The sequence below is a fragment of the Serinus canaria genome, chromosome 2 (genome assembly GCF_022539315.1).
Source record: "Serinus canaria isolate serCan28SL12 chromosome 2, serCan2020, whole genome shotgun sequence".
NCBI lineage: Eukaryota > Metazoa > Chordata > Aves > Passeriformes > Fringillidae > Serinus > Serinus canaria.
In genome coordinates, this window is record NC_066315.1 from 77506665 (window position 1) to 77523206 (window position 16542).

Consider the following 16542-nt stretch of genomic DNA (forward strand, 5'->3'; position numbering starts at 1 on the left):
AGTAATGCTGCTTGGTGTCAGCTTAAGACTGCAAGTGGGTTGATGAGAGCCTTGAAAAATCCATGAGTGCATTAGAAGCTGTCAGCTCTAGAAACCCTTAAAGAGACCTTAAACAGCTCATAGAAATTGGAAAACTGAAACAAAGGCATGTACAGGGACTTCACATTAATTTATATTTTTCTTGTTTTTATGGTTAGTCAGAGCATTGAGTTAATGAACCTTGAAGAGTGTCTGAGATGTATTTGTTCACATCTGTGAGTATCAAAGCAGACACTTAAAATGGATGTTGAGAGATTACTATAGTCAGTGTCTTACCTGCATACTTTCAGCATGCTTTTTTTCCTAGTTTGTTATTTAAAAACTCAGTTAAGAAGAATGTCACTAGCCTGAAAAGCCTTTAGAATATTTATTCTCAACCTTACCAGGAAAGATTTCCCAGAGAACTGATTTGCAGTATCTTGCTGCAGAGTGTCACTTGAATACTGCTGGACCTTTATAGAACCCACTCCAAACAAACACCCAGACTGACTGAGCACCACAGTAATCTCTTTGTCTGTCTTTCTGATGTGGGTTGTGACTTCTCTATTCTAAAATTATCTATATCACGTGTTCTAATTTGTTAGGATGAATGTCATGACCACCACCATCAAAAGCCTTTCTAAAGTAGAATAATACAATAGAAATTGTTTTTCCTTTGTCTGCAGCATATGTTATCTATTATAGAATAAAAGTAGATTATTCTGATATAAGCCATTCTCAATCACACACAAAGTTACATGGTTTTTTGCTCTCTGTGTCTTATCCTCCAGGTAGTCCAATAATTACTTGTTCCATTACTTCTATTTCCAGAAACAGAAGCTTTACGGATTGGTTACATTTTCTTCCTATCTTTTTGAAGTGCTCAACATGTTTACTCTTCCCATTGGATGAAATGCCACCTATTATCCGTAAATTGTCAAAAGTGATTTTTAAAAGCTCTGAAATTTATCAAGATGTTCAAGATGTGTCCTAGGACATAAAGGTGGCATCCTCGCCTTGGTACTGGCCACTCCACTAACCAAGCTAATTAATAGTGGTAAGTCAATCAGCTGTCTGAGGATGGAGAAGGTCCATGGAGCCACACTGGACTTCATTTATCCACGGACTGAGGCATACAAATAGAGGGTACTTTGGAAATGCCACCATTGCACCTTTAACTTTCAAAATGTGCACTCTGCTTCTTATCATCTGTGCTCTGTGCAACATCTGTAGTTCTAAGGGATTCTTTCCATATGGTGAAAGTCCTGGAGATTGACGGCTAATTTGTAAAACCAGAATGTACTCATATAAATAAGATTGCACTAGGATCTTGGGGGCAAGGGGAATTTGCAATGCCATATGTGTTGATTTCTCTGCCAGATAAAATTATTTTAATCCACTATTGTATGCAATTGTATGTGCTTTGCCCAGGAAAATTATACTCTTGATATCTTATTCTCTCCGCTGCATTTCTGAACTTCTCAGACAATGGGAATGCTCATCTGTACTTGAATAAAATCTCATCTATTGTGTTAGTCTCCATCCTCGCTTGCTTGATTACTCAGCATGCCACAAAAACAGGCACTTGTATTGTTTGCTCCTTACCAACATTTGCCAAAGGGGATAATGCCAATTTCAAAATTGGGGTCATTTTTGGTATATTTTTTTGGTGGAAGACAATCATATTTTTGTGTCTCTTAAACAATTTTTGTAAGGAAATAAAAAGAACAAGACAGACTCATCAGCTGGCTGCAAACAGGATTTGAGTCATAATAATGAATTGTGAAGGTGTAAGCCAGGGATTGTGAGACTGTTTGGACTGAGCGTGTTAGATATAGGAGGACAATCCCATGTATCCATCAAGTTCTCACTGTAAGCCCCCTCCTGATAGCTGAGTATGCAGATATTTGACTATTAGGTTTGACAGGAAAGGGACTTAAAGCTGACTACTGAACTCTACAAGTACTGAGCATAACATAATTTTGGACACTGTCATTGTCCCTGTTAAAAATCTGAAAGTATTGTTGAAGTCAATGTAGGATTTGTGATTTATTTTCCATCAAACACACAGGTGAAGAAGTCTTCACAAAGTCAGTGTGAGTATAAAAACATCTGAAGTGAAGACTGGCAAGATGACTGAAACCCCCTGTAAATCATTGCTTTGGACACCTTTCTCTCCAGCTGGACCTTCGGAAACAACTCAGCTTTAAAGAGTTATTTGGTCATCTTGTTTCCAAAGCCTGTTTCTTTTCTTCAGTGTAGCTGCAAATACAATAAACTCAAGCAGAGTTAAATGAAATGGCACTTCAGATTAATGTCAACATCTGTGTGAAAATACTTCCTATCATTGGATAGCACTTTTAGCTATATCTATTTTATTTGGATAGCTACATTTAGCACTGCAGACTTCTCTCTATTGCAGCTGCAGGCTATTAACCTAGAACATGACCTCTTTTAGTTATTACTTAAGGCAGTAATAGTAGTGATACAGATTACAATGAAGATCCCCTGAGAAAAAGTACAGAAATTAAGCTCTATGTCATTAAAATTTTTCATGTCCTATAGTGAGACCAGTGTATTAATGAAAAGAAAAAAAATATGGGGAAATAATATGGAAACACTTAGCTAAAGGAATCTCAGTTTTTGGACTGACATCTCTGCTAAGTATATAAAATGAGATTAAAGGAGCAGTGTGTGGGGGCAACAAGAAGAGCAAACTCATACTAGAATGATTTAGGAAAGCAAATCAAATGCTTTAGGGCACAAGGTGAACACCCCTGCAACTAGGATTTGAAACATAAATTTCAGGTAGGCTTTACTCAGCATGGAAATAGGCCATGTGAACTTTCTTTGAAAGTTAATTACAGACCACTGCATGAGGCAGGACATTTCATCATTTAGACTCTTGATCTCTTCTGGCTTGTTGAGACCTATGTTCCTATGAACATCTGAAGTTACCACAGGCTTCTGTTCATTTCTTGCCTCGGAATCCCCTAAGGATTTTAATGCTGCAGTTTCATGTTTATTCAGAACACAATATCAAATTTGATAAAAATTCAATAACAACATTCAATTGGACAAGAATGTATGCATGATTTTTTTGTTGGTTTGTTTGATATCAAAGTTGCTAGTGAACGCATATGGACATGAGAAGATAAAGTATATAAATTGGCAGAAAGATCAGTTAGTTAGATTGCTGAACTTTGCTCCCAGGACCTACAGCTTTAAAATGCTGATTAATGTTAGCTGGTAGCTTCTCATATGTGCATCAGCTGTGTCACATTGCAAATTGGGTATGCTTTACAAGGGAACATTCTTATTAAAGACTGTAAAACTCCTTTTCCCTGTAATTCAGAGGAACATGATCCAGACATAAAAATATAAAAATCACTGACTCTTACTTTTTACTTTGGACAAGATCATCTAACTCACCCCACTCTCTGAATGATTCATTGCAATATTATCAAGAGAGAGCTGGGAATGTGTATTATAAATAAAGGACAGATCAATTTCAAAAGAGGCGATGCTATCAGGAGAAGCATCTATGACAAGAAAATAGATACAGGGATGAAATTTAAGGTAACATATTCAAATATCTTTATTAATATTTTAATTAAACACCCAGGTTTATCTTTCAGGTAGTGTTATGCTTCCAGCATTTGGGTAAAAAAAGCTAGGAGTCTCTGGGACATGCAGAATTTGAAAAGTTCACAGCCAGTCATGGAAGCTTTATAAAGGCTGCCCTATTTCACCTGAAGACAGACACAGCCACCCATGCATATTCATGCATTTTAATTCAATAAAAGGCAGCAATTAGTTTATAGTGTGCTCAATTTCAGGATGCTCCCCTTCCTCTCTTGAGTGTAAAAGGCACATGCTTACCGTAAATGATGAAAGAAGCATTTAGTTAATCCTGAGGCATCCTACAGATTGATTGATTTGTAAGTATCCCTCACCTACTACAGCAGGTGAAAAAAAACCCAAACAGCCATCTATGGTAAAATAATTCCCTCCTGCGCCATGCCTCCCTAAATATGTAACACAGGCAGAGCAGCCGGTGGCAGCCTTTCAAGCCAGTGGGAAAGGGTACCCATTTCTTTAGTGTGTGCTGGCCAACAGCCACTTTCTTTCCTGCAATGGAGAGGTTGGAAAAATAACACTTTTTTTGTTAATTCTTCAGCTTCCACACCACATCATGATTTGCTATTTTCCAAACACGATGGCTTCTTGAGGAGAGATGCCCTGTGAGGTCCTTTTACCCTTGGCAGCACAGCTCTTCAAGATTCCATGCTGCTATTTGTGGCTTCCTACCACAGCTGCACATCAAATATACAAAGCAGCAGCCAGGCACACTTTGGCAGTGGGAATAAAATTATAATGTGAGGACTGGAAGAGAAGTTACTTGTTTTTTATTGTTCTGGTAAGAAATTAGTAATCAAATGTACAGAAGAAGGTAATTGCTTGCTGTTCTAAGCAATTGTTCCAGAAAGAAGAGTTTGTTACCAGGAGAACAAGGGTCAAATTCACTAATTGTATATTCATGATTGGCAGTAGGCTTAATCTAGGAAAATTTGGAAAGTGTATCCAGGATCTGTTCATCCAAGTTAGCATTTTCCATGTATCTGTTTCTCCACCATCACCGCCCCAAATGACAGAGGCAGAGAGGGACTGTGACAAAACAGAAGTGGGAGTGGTAATGCTACAGTTCTTGAGAAGTCTAGAAAAAAAGTGAGAGGCTGAGATGCACTTAAATGCAGTCTGACTTTGCCCCACTTCTATTTTTATGTGATTGATTAAGTTTTTATGTAGTTGCATGCACATTTGGTGCCATTTTGAATGCCCTTAGGTATTCTGCCTCATCTCCAGATGCTACCCCAAAAAGGCATGGATTTCCTCCCGGTCCTATGGCATATCTGCAAGTTCAGTATGAATGCAGTCTTAGCTTGCATCCAGAGGACACAGATTTCAGATAAGCACACTTAAAATTTTCACTGAAGTGTCTGCCACTGAGGCTGAAGCTGTTCCTGCCCCAGTGCCACACTCTCCAGTATAACTCAGGCAAGATACATTTTGCAGTTTTAACAGTCAGGGGCTATTCAGACTGGTTGTAGGACAATCCTGCAGCCATTCTTCAAAAGGGTCACATGTCAATACACATGCCTTCAACTCTGCAGAGGATTTTATTCAACTGAGTGTTCAGGTTCAAGTTTGCAGTGAGCTCAGTGGCCTTGCAAGCTCTAAGTGTGAAGCTACGTCTGGTGGTGAGAATGCTCATCACTGACGTGCCTTCCTGTAGTGAACAGAAGGTGCAGTGAAGGAAGCAGGTACCCCATGGATCTGTGCTCAACTCTCTGTGTCCTTGGTGTGTTGGGATGTCATGTCAATGAAAGACAGTCATCCTTGCCACAGGCCAGCCCTGGGTTTTACTGCACTGTAGGAATTTCCATGGTTCCCTTTTCTGTCCCTGCCCTACCCTACCTTGCTTGGAAAGTATCACAGCCATAAATAAAGAATCTTTCCTAAAAACTATCCTTGAGTTTGCATAAACCCCTACTCAACACCCACCTCCAGGAATCACCTCCTAGTAAGGAACAGAAAATCCCACATTTCCTTTAGTACAGATTTCAGACCTTGATTAAACACTCATGAGCTTCCACCAACCATTTTCTTTTCCTTTCCCACACCAGATAACACAGTCCTGCATTACTTAGCATTTTTGCAAGGGTCTTTGCAAGGGACCCTTTGCAAGGGTCAGAGGAAGAAAATGAACTGAAAAAATCCCTAACCAACTTAGCCAACATCTCACTCATCTGGCAGGAATCTGGGATGAGTGAGAATGGAGTACTTACTGTTTCCCCATTTAAGAAGCACAGAAGATGTCACTTCTGATTTATATAACTTTCCAAAACAAGTTTTTTTGAAATAAGATTATTTAATTAGCAAATACAGTGGATTTTGTAAGAACTAGAAGATTCTCTTCAGTGATCTAAAACCTTCCTAATCTAATCCAATGTGGCCCATGGTGATTTTTATATATTTTCCTACAAATTTATCACAAGAAGGAGGATTTTGGCTCCCAGTACACCCGGCAATCTCACGAGATAGCATTTTCTTTTCTTTTTTTTTTAAATTCTTTTTTGGAAAGGGCTGGGGGTTAGAAAGATAAAAAGAACAAGAGATTATTTCACAGAAAAACACACTCAAGCTGCAACCTTGAAATTATAAAGTCTATCTCCAGCTCTTCTATTGAATCTCACTAATGTTTTGGAATTTTTAGGAGGGAAAGTCTCATATCTGCAGGAGCTGGTCTCTGTTAAATAACAGATACCTGACAACTTCCTCAGGTCACTTCTGGCAGAACTGGAAAACTCTCAGTCCAACCAGAGCAAAATCTGTCAGCTTGCATTTTTTCTGCCACAGTTTCTCAGAAAATGCTAGATTAGGTAATTCTGTAAGTTACACTGATTCATCTTAACTGTGACACGTTCTATGGCTGAGATCACACAGGCTGCAACAACTGCTGCTGCATCAAGGGTGGAGGACTTGGTCCTTTGTTCAAACAACAGGGGCTTGTATTTTTAATTTTTTATTGAGACTAATCCCTTGAAGACAAAACAGACCTACATATGGTGTGAGAAATAACCAGAGCACTGCTTTTTCAGCCAGGAATGAACATCTCAGACTCAAGTGGATGTCCTTTTCCTTTCACCACGTAAATACCAGTAAAGCATGTCAGCAAAATACCTATTAGTTGCCCTTTGTGTTTTGGTTCATCAAGAAAAATTTTCATTCTCACTTGATGGGTATCTAGACTTGAGTTTTGACATCACAGTATAATTATGACAAGCTCCAGTTCCCCACAGCACAAAGTCTCTGTTGTGAAGTTCTCACCCTGCCCTGTGTGTACTGCAGAGCTGACCACACCAGGGTTCAGCTCATGGTGGGATCCCCTGGAAGGTGTTTCCATAGAAGAAGATGCATTTCACTTCCTTGCTACAAACATTGGCCAGTTTGCAGTTTTCCAAATTGTCAGACATAGGCTGGAGGCATATTGAATGGACCAAAGGACAACTGTAAGGATTTGGGAAGCTGTTACATTATTTTTGATGTCTCACCACTACTTCTCAAGGTTTGATGTTGCCTGTACTGCATATTATAGATGCTTGTAGACAAGGAAATGGAAAGAAAATTTTTGGTGTTTTTTTTTTTTTTAAAGGTAAACATATAAGAAAGTATCTGACCAGCTGATACTAAAATAAATTCACTTTGGCCTTGTTCAGTAGCTTTTGCTCATATAACATCTAATGGAAAAGCTAATTGACATTCTGTCATTTCTGTTTCAATTAACTGAACTCAATGATGCCGCCCTCTAGAATTCGTGACAGCTGATCTATTTCCAAAATAAACCAAGTAACTAAATTTATTTGCAAACAAAGATTACCTCATTCTGGAATACATGCAAAGCCTTTTTTCTGTCCTCGTCATCTGGTACAAGAAAAAATGTTAAGAAAATGCTTTCAAACAATTAAAGATCAAAAAGGAGACTACATGTCACAGGAAGATCATGGTTGAGAAAAATTAATCACAGGTAGTTTCAAATGTTAAAAAAAAATAAATCAGCACCTTTGATAAAAAACAGCATACTGGCAATTAAAACAGGAATTCCAGCAGAAAAACATAGCAATTATGGATGGTATGATAGCATTTCAAGAAGAAAAATGTATTTTAATGAAAAATCAGAACTTTCATGTCACCATCCATGTAAGCATCTGAAAGCATGCTGAAATAGTTAGGGAAGGAAAGGAAAAGAATGCCAACCACCATTTCGTGGACAATGCAAACAAAAAGCCCCAGAGTTCTGTCAGGGCACCTGTTCCAGGAGTTCTGAGAGGTCCCCAGGTGTGTGATGGTAGCATCTGGCAGTAAGGGCATCCCTCAGGCACTGGGGATGCCACAGCCCTGGGGTGAGGCTGGCACCGGCCAGGCATGATGGGAGCTGTGACTCAGGTCAGGGCTAAACTGCAGAGGCTCATCTTAAGAGCAGCTCCCACAAAAAAGGGCTGTGGCTTCCCCAGCATCCCCAGCTACAGAAGGAAGGGGATGTCTTCATATTTCAAAAAAATTGCATATTTCCTCCATGATGGGAAAAAGCACTCAGAGCCCCAGCATCCACAGAAGTTTGAGAAATGCCTCAGTCTTCTGCTGAGAATGGGTGCTTCTGCCTATATAGGGATGAATCAGCGTTGAGCAATACTGGGTTGAATAGGAAACTAGGTATGCATTTCCAAAAATGCAAGAGAGCAGTGTGAAAATAAAGGTTTTCATTGGACAAGTGGTTTCTGCCTGCATGAGATTTGAATTGGTTGACATAACTGTAAAATCTTCCACCGCAGGATGAGTGTGTGTGTTCATAACAAAAATCAGGCACGCTCAGTGAACCAGCAAATAATCCACTGTCACTAGCACAGCTATTAACCATCTGTGGGGATCTTTCAGTGTAATAAAGCTGGATATGGAAGTGTGGCAAATGGCCTTATTACTCAGGAGTGCATTTTATGTTGCATTAAACATGCAAAATGTATTTAAATTTAAACATCTGCTTACAGCCAAAATGCCTCATTTTTGTTTACAGGTGATCTCCACCAATTTGAGTTTCATTGTGAAAGGGGTGTACATGTGGTATTCAGCAAATAGAATGATGTGCCTGTATTATTATCTAAGTAGATTTACCTTTCTACTGTCTCATTAGTATTTTGTTTTGAATATAATACACTGGCAATTACTCCCTTTGCTCCCTTATTAATATTTTAGGACTGTATCATCTTGTTTTCCTCAGAGGTACAGGAAGCAGCAAAAAGGAAGAAACTTATCATTGAGCTGTTTTGTTCCTCTGTTTATGGTACAGGTCAATGTCTTATGGAAATCTTTTGAGAAAATAAGAAGAGCAGTGTTTGGCTTTTCAGCATGTGGTAACACAGTGCTTCCATTCCTATAAACCCCCGAGTAGTTTGCTACCTGCACACCTTATTCCTGTGTTACCTCTTCTGTACATATAGATTTGCATAAAGTGTTTATCTTGATATACAATTTTAAAAAAACCCAAAAAAAATACCCCAAACAACAACCAAACAATACCCCCTATTCTGTTTATTCCCTGAACATTTCTCCTCCATTCATTCAAACACCTTCCTCATATTTTCTTTTGTTTCCGGATGTTCTACCTACAGCTGATTCTCCTCAGGTAAAAGAATTGGTAAGAGCTTCCATTATTTTATTTGGAGGAAAATATTGCACAGTGCTGAGCTGGCATAGTGGAGAAAAGAATGTACCTGTTCCCTCAGGGGTTGTACTTCTCCTTCCTGTTCCATTGCCTGCTGGAAACGCAATTCATTTCTCTGTCCCACAGTCTTATTACTTTGGTGTTATTTTTATCTGTATCACTGTTCCTTATTATTTGTCTTGTTATAATGCCTAGATACTTCTGCCAAGATCAAGACTGTAAAAATATGGCCTGAATCTGCCAGTAAAATGTTGCATATTATAGTGCAAGAGGTAGGAACAAGAACAGAGAAAGTGAACATTATTGTTTCAGTTTTATGTAAAGAATAAGCCAATCTCAGGGAGATGTTCTCGCATCTGGGAGTCTAGAGCTGGTTTGAATGTATGTCCCACTGTTCCCAAAAGAGATGGCAGAAGTGACAGCCACAGTCCTCTGGAGGCTGTTGGACACGTCTGGGAGTGCAAAGAGTTGCCTGTGTTTAGGCAACCAGACGCCTCTGTTCAGCCCACTTGAGATCACTTGCTCAAGGTTCTTCAAGATATGTATAGCAAAATGTGCTTCAATATAAATTCCATAAGTTCCAGTCTTAATCACAAATTAATTATTCCTGGTTTCAGCTTCTCTTTTTTTTTTTTTACTTTCTCCCAACCACCTACACTACTGCTGTTATGAAGTGAATTATCCTTGCATGCTTTAATTTTTTCTTCTTTCTGTTTCAGTCTTTGATTTTGGCTCCAGTCCTCCTCTCTCGCTCAGCAGAAGGCTAAACGCTGCTTTGGTTGGAGGCTGTGTTACAGAATGTTCTCCACCCCTTCTGCTCTTTTGTTGGCATCTCCTCCCACCCCCAGCATGCCAAACAACTCAAATGCTCTCTGAAGCCCAAGAATCGATAGCCCTTGTAGTTCTGTTTTAGCCAGTGTGCCAGTAGCTGTTGGTAGACAGGCAAATAGGTGATGTATTAAAAAACTCATGTCTGTGAAATACCCACTCACAATCAGCTCTCCAAGATAATTACATACGTGTGAAAAAAAATTATTCTGACTTATGTCAGATGTATTTCCTTTTAGGAATCCTGTTATACATTTATTTCAGGCAAGATTAGGTAGAAAAGACGGACCTTTTTAAAGCACTCTATTATTCTCTACAGTCTCATTTCTCTTTCTTTAGCTGTCACTCTTAAGAAGTCATTCCATTTCTGTGTTGACATTTTTATCTTCTTTTTATAGCCTTTCCAAAAGCCATGTCACTTGCTGAACTTTTGCTGACAAACAAAAGGAAGAGAAAGAAAAATGTCATAAACCTCCAGAAACAGCAAGTGGCAATGGCATGCTGTATTACTCAGATATGGTTGAGTAACTTTTTAGCATTCATTTCTCATTTCACTCCTTTAGTTCCACTGTCTTTTCCTTCTGGTTTTGCTTTAATTCTCTTCTACCCAGTATTTTTGACTCATCTGTTTGTTCTGACACTTCCTTTTTTTTTCCCCCATCATTTTTTGTGATTACCACTTTCTTCTTTAGAATTAATCTATTTGATTAGTTCTGTCCTCACTTTGGTTTAGCCTCTCTGCCAACCCCTTCGGTTTTACATTGCTATGAAAAACTTATATGTAGAGAATTTCCTAACTCCACAGCATCTGCTGTTCCTCAAAATGTCTCTATCAATGTGCCATTTTTTTTGCTTTGCATTATCAAATCTGGAGGAATCCATGTTATTTACCTACTTAACAACCACCTTGTGAACAAACATAATTTTAGGATTGAAGCATCTTGTTCTAATACCAAGCTAAATGGCCACCACTGACTTAGCTAATGTAGAGCTGTCAGAAAAATAGATTTTCATGAGAGTCAAATTAGTGGCTGATGAGAAAAGTTATAATGATACTTCTTATTCCACTATGAGAAGTCAACCTCTGAATATGCATTTTTTTTTAGAGCAATACTGTAGATAGCATTGTTTTTTGTCCTTAATATATCTGTTGCACGGCCTCCATGCAGACTCTAGGGGGACTGAAATTGCTTTAACAGCACCTTGCCCCAACTCGTTTGAATGTCACTCTCCTGCAATATGGGTCTGATGTTTTTCTGCCAACAGCACAGTGCTGAGTTGGTCTCCAGCCAGGCCAAAAGGTTGGACCAGGTGTTTGGAATATACTCTGCAAGCCACTCTGAAGAGCTTCAGAGCCATGCTGTGCCATGAGATGGTGGGCTGAGGAGTGCTGCTTTGGATCTGTGCGCTGCTTCGGTCTTCTGATAAAATATCCACACTGAGAAAGCCACTACTATCACAACACAGCCAGTGAAGGCACTGGCTGAGCTCATCAGGTGCTCACTCATCGTGATAAGTGGCCAATGAGGAAGGCGTGTGATTTCATCACACTTTGCATCTAAATGTGGCTATGGAAAAGCATATGGCTTTGCAATTGTTTTTGGGTTTTTTCTCTCTCCTTCCCTGCACAGACAGTTGCTGTCACCTTCACGAGATCAAATGTGTACTGGTGTCACACTTGATGCTGAAATTCACACCTACTTTCCTTCAGCAGCCCCAGCCAAACTTTAAAGAATTTCCAACTGCTGAGGATTTTTTTTAGAAGGTATTTGATCATTATGCTTTTAGCAGATTTAATTTTGAAAATGAGGTGATGTAATGAATTAAAGAAAAGGAAAAAATAAAAGGCGGCCACCGAAGACTGGGAGAGCTACTGTTTCACGCCCAACAACTGTTGAATATTCGTTCTGCAACCTCCTGCAGCAAAAAACCAGATAAAGTAGAAAGATCCGGAGGTGTCTCTAAAGGGCCGCATCCTGCGGCGCTGGAACCCCGTGGTTAAGGAGCCCCCAGAGCGCTGGGCGCCGGGAGCGGGGCCAGGAGGTGACCATGAAGGGAAGGGAAGGGAAGGGAAGGGAAGGGAAGGGAAGGGAAGGGAAGGGAAGGGAAGGGAAGGCAAGGCAAGGCAAGGCAAGGCAAGGCAAGGCAAGGCAAGGCAAGGCAAGGCAAGGCAAGGCAAGGCAAGGCAAGGCAAGGCAAGGCAGTGCCCGCAGGGCGGGGCAGAGGCCGCCAGGGTGCGGGGGAAGCCGGTGCAGAGGGCAGGAACTCCGGGGGGCGGGCGGGAGAGTAGGCAGAGATTTTCGTCCCGGAAAGGGGCAGGGATTCCGCCCGGCTGGGCAGGCGCCAGGGCGCTGGCGAGGGCGGCGGCTTTCCCGGAGCGGTGCGGGGGCGGTGGTGGCGGTGCCCGGTGCCGGACCCGCGCCTCCCCCGCTCTCTCCCTGCCTCTCTCCCTCTCTCGCTCCGTCCCTCCCTCGCTCCGTCCCCGGCGCGTGCCGCCCGCCCCGCCCCGCCCCGCCGCCCGCGGCCCCGCGCGCCGCTCCTCGCACAGCGCCGGGCCGTGAGGGAGCGGCCGCGCCCGCCGGGTCACCTTCCCGGCCGCCGGCAGCCCCGAGCCGCCCCCGAGCCGCCGCCATCCGCCGCTGCGGGCCGTCCCCGCCCCGGGGGAGCGGGTGCCCCGGGGCATGAGCTGCGCCTCCGGGAGCGTCGTGCTCCCTGCCGGAGAGCCGCCGCGAGCCGCCGCCGCCCCGCTGGAGCTGCCGGCCGGGGCGGGGGAGGCGAGCGGGGACACCCCCGAGGAGGGCGAGGGCCGGAGGGGCGGCTCGGAGAGCGGGGCCGCCGGCGGCGACAAGCCCGAGACGCGCTCGGTGTGCAGCAGCAGCGAGAGCGGCAGCGGCGGCCACGCCGGCGGGGCCGGCCCCATCTGCAAGATCTGCTTCCAGGGCCCCGAGCAGGTGAGGAGAGACGCCGGGGGCGGGCGGGCGGCGCCCCGCACACCTTCGCGCCCTCGGCTCCGGGGTCGAGCCCTGTCCCTGGTGCTGATCTCGGCGTCGCTCCCCGGCAGGAGTAGCCCTCCCCGGCTGCCGCTGTGCAGGCTGGTTGTGGCAAAAGCCTAAGGCGAACCTGAGCCGGCGCAAAGCTTTGGGAGAATTCAGGGATTTTGCCGTGTCTGGCTTGCACGCTGGGTGTCCTCTGGCGCTCGCGCTCGCTGGTTCACCTCTGAGGGACTCTACACAGTACGAATTTCTCAGGTTTCTGTTAGACTTTAAAATGAGAGTGTTAGCTTACAGGTAATGCTGAGAAGACCTCCAAGTATCATCTCTGTCGTGACGTTACTGGGTATAATATCTGCAATGGATCTGTAACTAGCATTTTATAGCTTGTCTTGGAGTTGGAAAGAAGAGAATAGCTGGTTTATATAATACAGAAACTACTGGGGGAAGTGCTTACTTACATTATTTAAGGTCCTGTCTGACAGCTGGCTAGCTGGACAGCACAGAGCTGTGCTCCAAGAGCAAGGCTGTCTTGGAATTGTGACATCACACATTTCTTTCTGAGTGATGATTTCAAATAGCTGTTGTAGAAATGTGTCCAACCACTTTTGGTGCCTTTTGAGGTATTTGAAATGGCTAATGGCACTGTTGTTTAACGCACGCTAATATTTCACTTGTTTCACATAGGTATGTCAACATGTGTAGACAGCTTTCTGGCTTTTCTCAATAGAAGCAGCTAGGTATTTTTAAGACAGTTACATTTTTGAGTATTTCATAGCCAAAAAAAAAAAAAACCACCCATGTTTTTCTGAATAGTGAAATTGAGACCAGGTCATTGTTACAGAGCCCTAAAGATTTTGGTATTGAGTGTACATGTATGTGAAAGGTTCCTTTAAAGTTGATGTTTCTGTATTGCCTTTCCAGGGTGAATTGTTAAACCCTTGCCGCTGCGATGGCTCAGTACGATACACGCATCAGCTTTGCCTCTTAAAGTGGATAAGTGAAAGAGGGTCATGGACCTGTGAACTCTGCTGTTACAGATACCATGTTATAGCCATTAAAATGAAAAAGCCTTGTCAGGTAATTTGTTCTTTTAAAAAAAAGTATGTCTTTTCAGTCATTTTTTTTTAAACAAAATTATTCTTACTTTTACTTCCAAGGTTTTTGGAAAATGCAGCAGAAGATCCTATATGCCTTACCAGCTAGCACTTGCACCCACTTGAAGTTGGTTTTCTAGGCCAGTTACATATTAAAATGTGTAGTTATTTTGTTCTGTTATGTTCTTCTAGTTTTTCTTGCTATAGAAATGGTCTTTAGAGTTTGGTAAATTCTGTAAGTAGTTAAATCATGCTGAGATTTGACAGAAAACGTGAATCTCCCAGATTAACTTCCTAAACTTTAAACACGTCTTTATTGTTAATCCAAGACTGACTCAAAGGTTGATTTTGTTCTTTCTTCAACTTGGGATCCAGAGGGGAGAGGTGAAGAAAACTTCTGTTGTCTGTGTATTCATCTACTGTAAAAATGTAAAAGGAGGTGACTTTTCAGTCTTGGCTCAATTCAGAGCAGTAGAACACTCTTAAAGTTCGGTCCACAAGAAGCTGTTTCAGAAACTGAAATGTGCAGTAATATTTTCCAGAGCTCCATTTCAGCAGCATCAGAACATGAGATGGAAGTTAGAGCATTGTAGTGGTAGCATGTTCAGGGAGAGGTGGGGGAAGAAATTCAAAGCTCCACCAGATCTCTTAGGGAAGCCTTAATATCACTTTGCATATCAGAATTCTTTAGAGGCTTTAAATTCCATCTTGGAAATTATATTTTATAACATCTGAGGAACACATTTAGTAAGATAATTGTATCTTTTTTTAGTTTTGATCCTAAGAGCTCAGAGATGATGGAGCTCTCAAAGGCCAGAGCACTCGGGTCATTTTTCTGTGCCTGTGTTTGATTGGAGTTTTATAGAAAAGACATGGTTGGATGGTAATGGCAGTTGTGTGAACGTGAGAAGCATTCCTTGGATACAGAATATCTGGAGTATTTGCTTACAGCTGTTCAGATTATGGGCAAATACTTTCAGAGCCAGTGGACTTCAATTTTTTCCTTTATAAATTCTCAAAGGATAGGTTTTGGTAATCTTTCCTGGGTACAATCTTTATGATGTTAAAAAGTAAAGGATTTGTAAAACATTCCAGAAAATGCAGGTGGTAGAGTCTGTTTCTACACAGGCATGGTTTGGCACGGGGTTTAATCCTTTTGGCGTTTTTTAACCTTTTAAAAAGTTTTTATTTCTTGCATCTCCACAGCAATCTCATCCTTTTTGTACCAAAGATTACAATAGTAGTAGTTTTCAATTATAGTATCTGAAAATCATTGTTAGACATGACAGACTTGCCTGCAAAGAGGCATCTAGTACTGTTTGAGATGTCCTAAGGTAGCCAAAATGTGTACACAGAACAGCAGATATGACAGAACTTATGAGGGACTCTGGAACTGCAGATGGAGGCCAAGTGGATATTAGAGGATGTTTGAAATGCCATTAGACACCTATCTGTGGACAGCAGAATCAAGCCCAAGTTTGAAGAACAACTGTTTGGTTTCTATGGAAAAGAGAAGCAAAGAAGAGTCAATAGATGATGCAGTAGGCAACAAAGTTTGGCCAAGCTTACAAGGGAAGTAAAAAGAGACAAAAGTTAAATGCCACTCATTGCATTAGTTGTCACCGTTTTTTACTTTTTTTTTGGCAGGTGGGAGAGGAGGGAAAGAAATAGGATTCATGTTTCTCATTAAATAGCTTAATTCTTGATTTATTCTTAACCCTGTCTTTCATTTTTTAGGTAAGTCATTTAAGTCTGTCCTTTCTTTCTTGACAAAATAGCATACAGAAAGATTTCATGGAGTTGCAACTCAAATAATAAGTTGGACATACAATCCTGAGGTCAAATTCCTGACACCCAAAAGATCACCCATCTCTTTGAGGGAACACAGTAGTACCTTTTTCAGTCTCCTACACAGAATATTTGTCTTGTAGTAACGGAACCTGAAAGGAAGTCTCAAACTGCAGTCATCTGTGTAATTTTATAAGGGGAATCAGTCTTAAAATGCACTAACTCACTCCCCCATTATTACTCTTGACTGTAATAATGTTGCCTGGTTTTAGCAACTGGCTTGGCTTAAACTTTTGTACAGGTTCTGAGTTGTTTTCTACACTACACAAATGCTCATTTTAAAGCAATTTTTTGGTTAGTTTTGGCAAAAAGCTAAGGGTAAGACCATTTCAATACAGAAGGATTTTAAAATATTGTCAGCTGAAATAGTGAGTGTACTTAAAAGTTCGCAAAAATTCAGGACTTATTGCATTACATTAGATAGACTTTTTGGACAGGAGGTGTTTACTCTGTCAACAACCAGTTGTCTGCCTCAGTCCAT

At 41.5% G+C, this 16542-nt stretch overlaps 1 protein-coding gene across 1 annotated transcript in view; it reads left to right on the forward strand.

Moving 5' to 3' along the window:
- Positions 1-12807: 12807 nt before the first annotated feature.
- The window catches only part of MARCHF11 (membrane associated ring-CH-type finger 11), a 31824-nt gene continuing 28089 nt past the window's right edge, over positions 12808-16542 (forward strand). Inside the window, exons 1-2 of the mRNA XM_030232473.2 lie at positions 12808-13077; positions 14041-14196. Of these exons, the coding sequence (XP_030088333.1) occupies positions 12808-13077; positions 14041-14196 (426 nt within the window). The remainder of the gene's footprint in view (positions 13078-14040; positions 14197-16542) is intronic.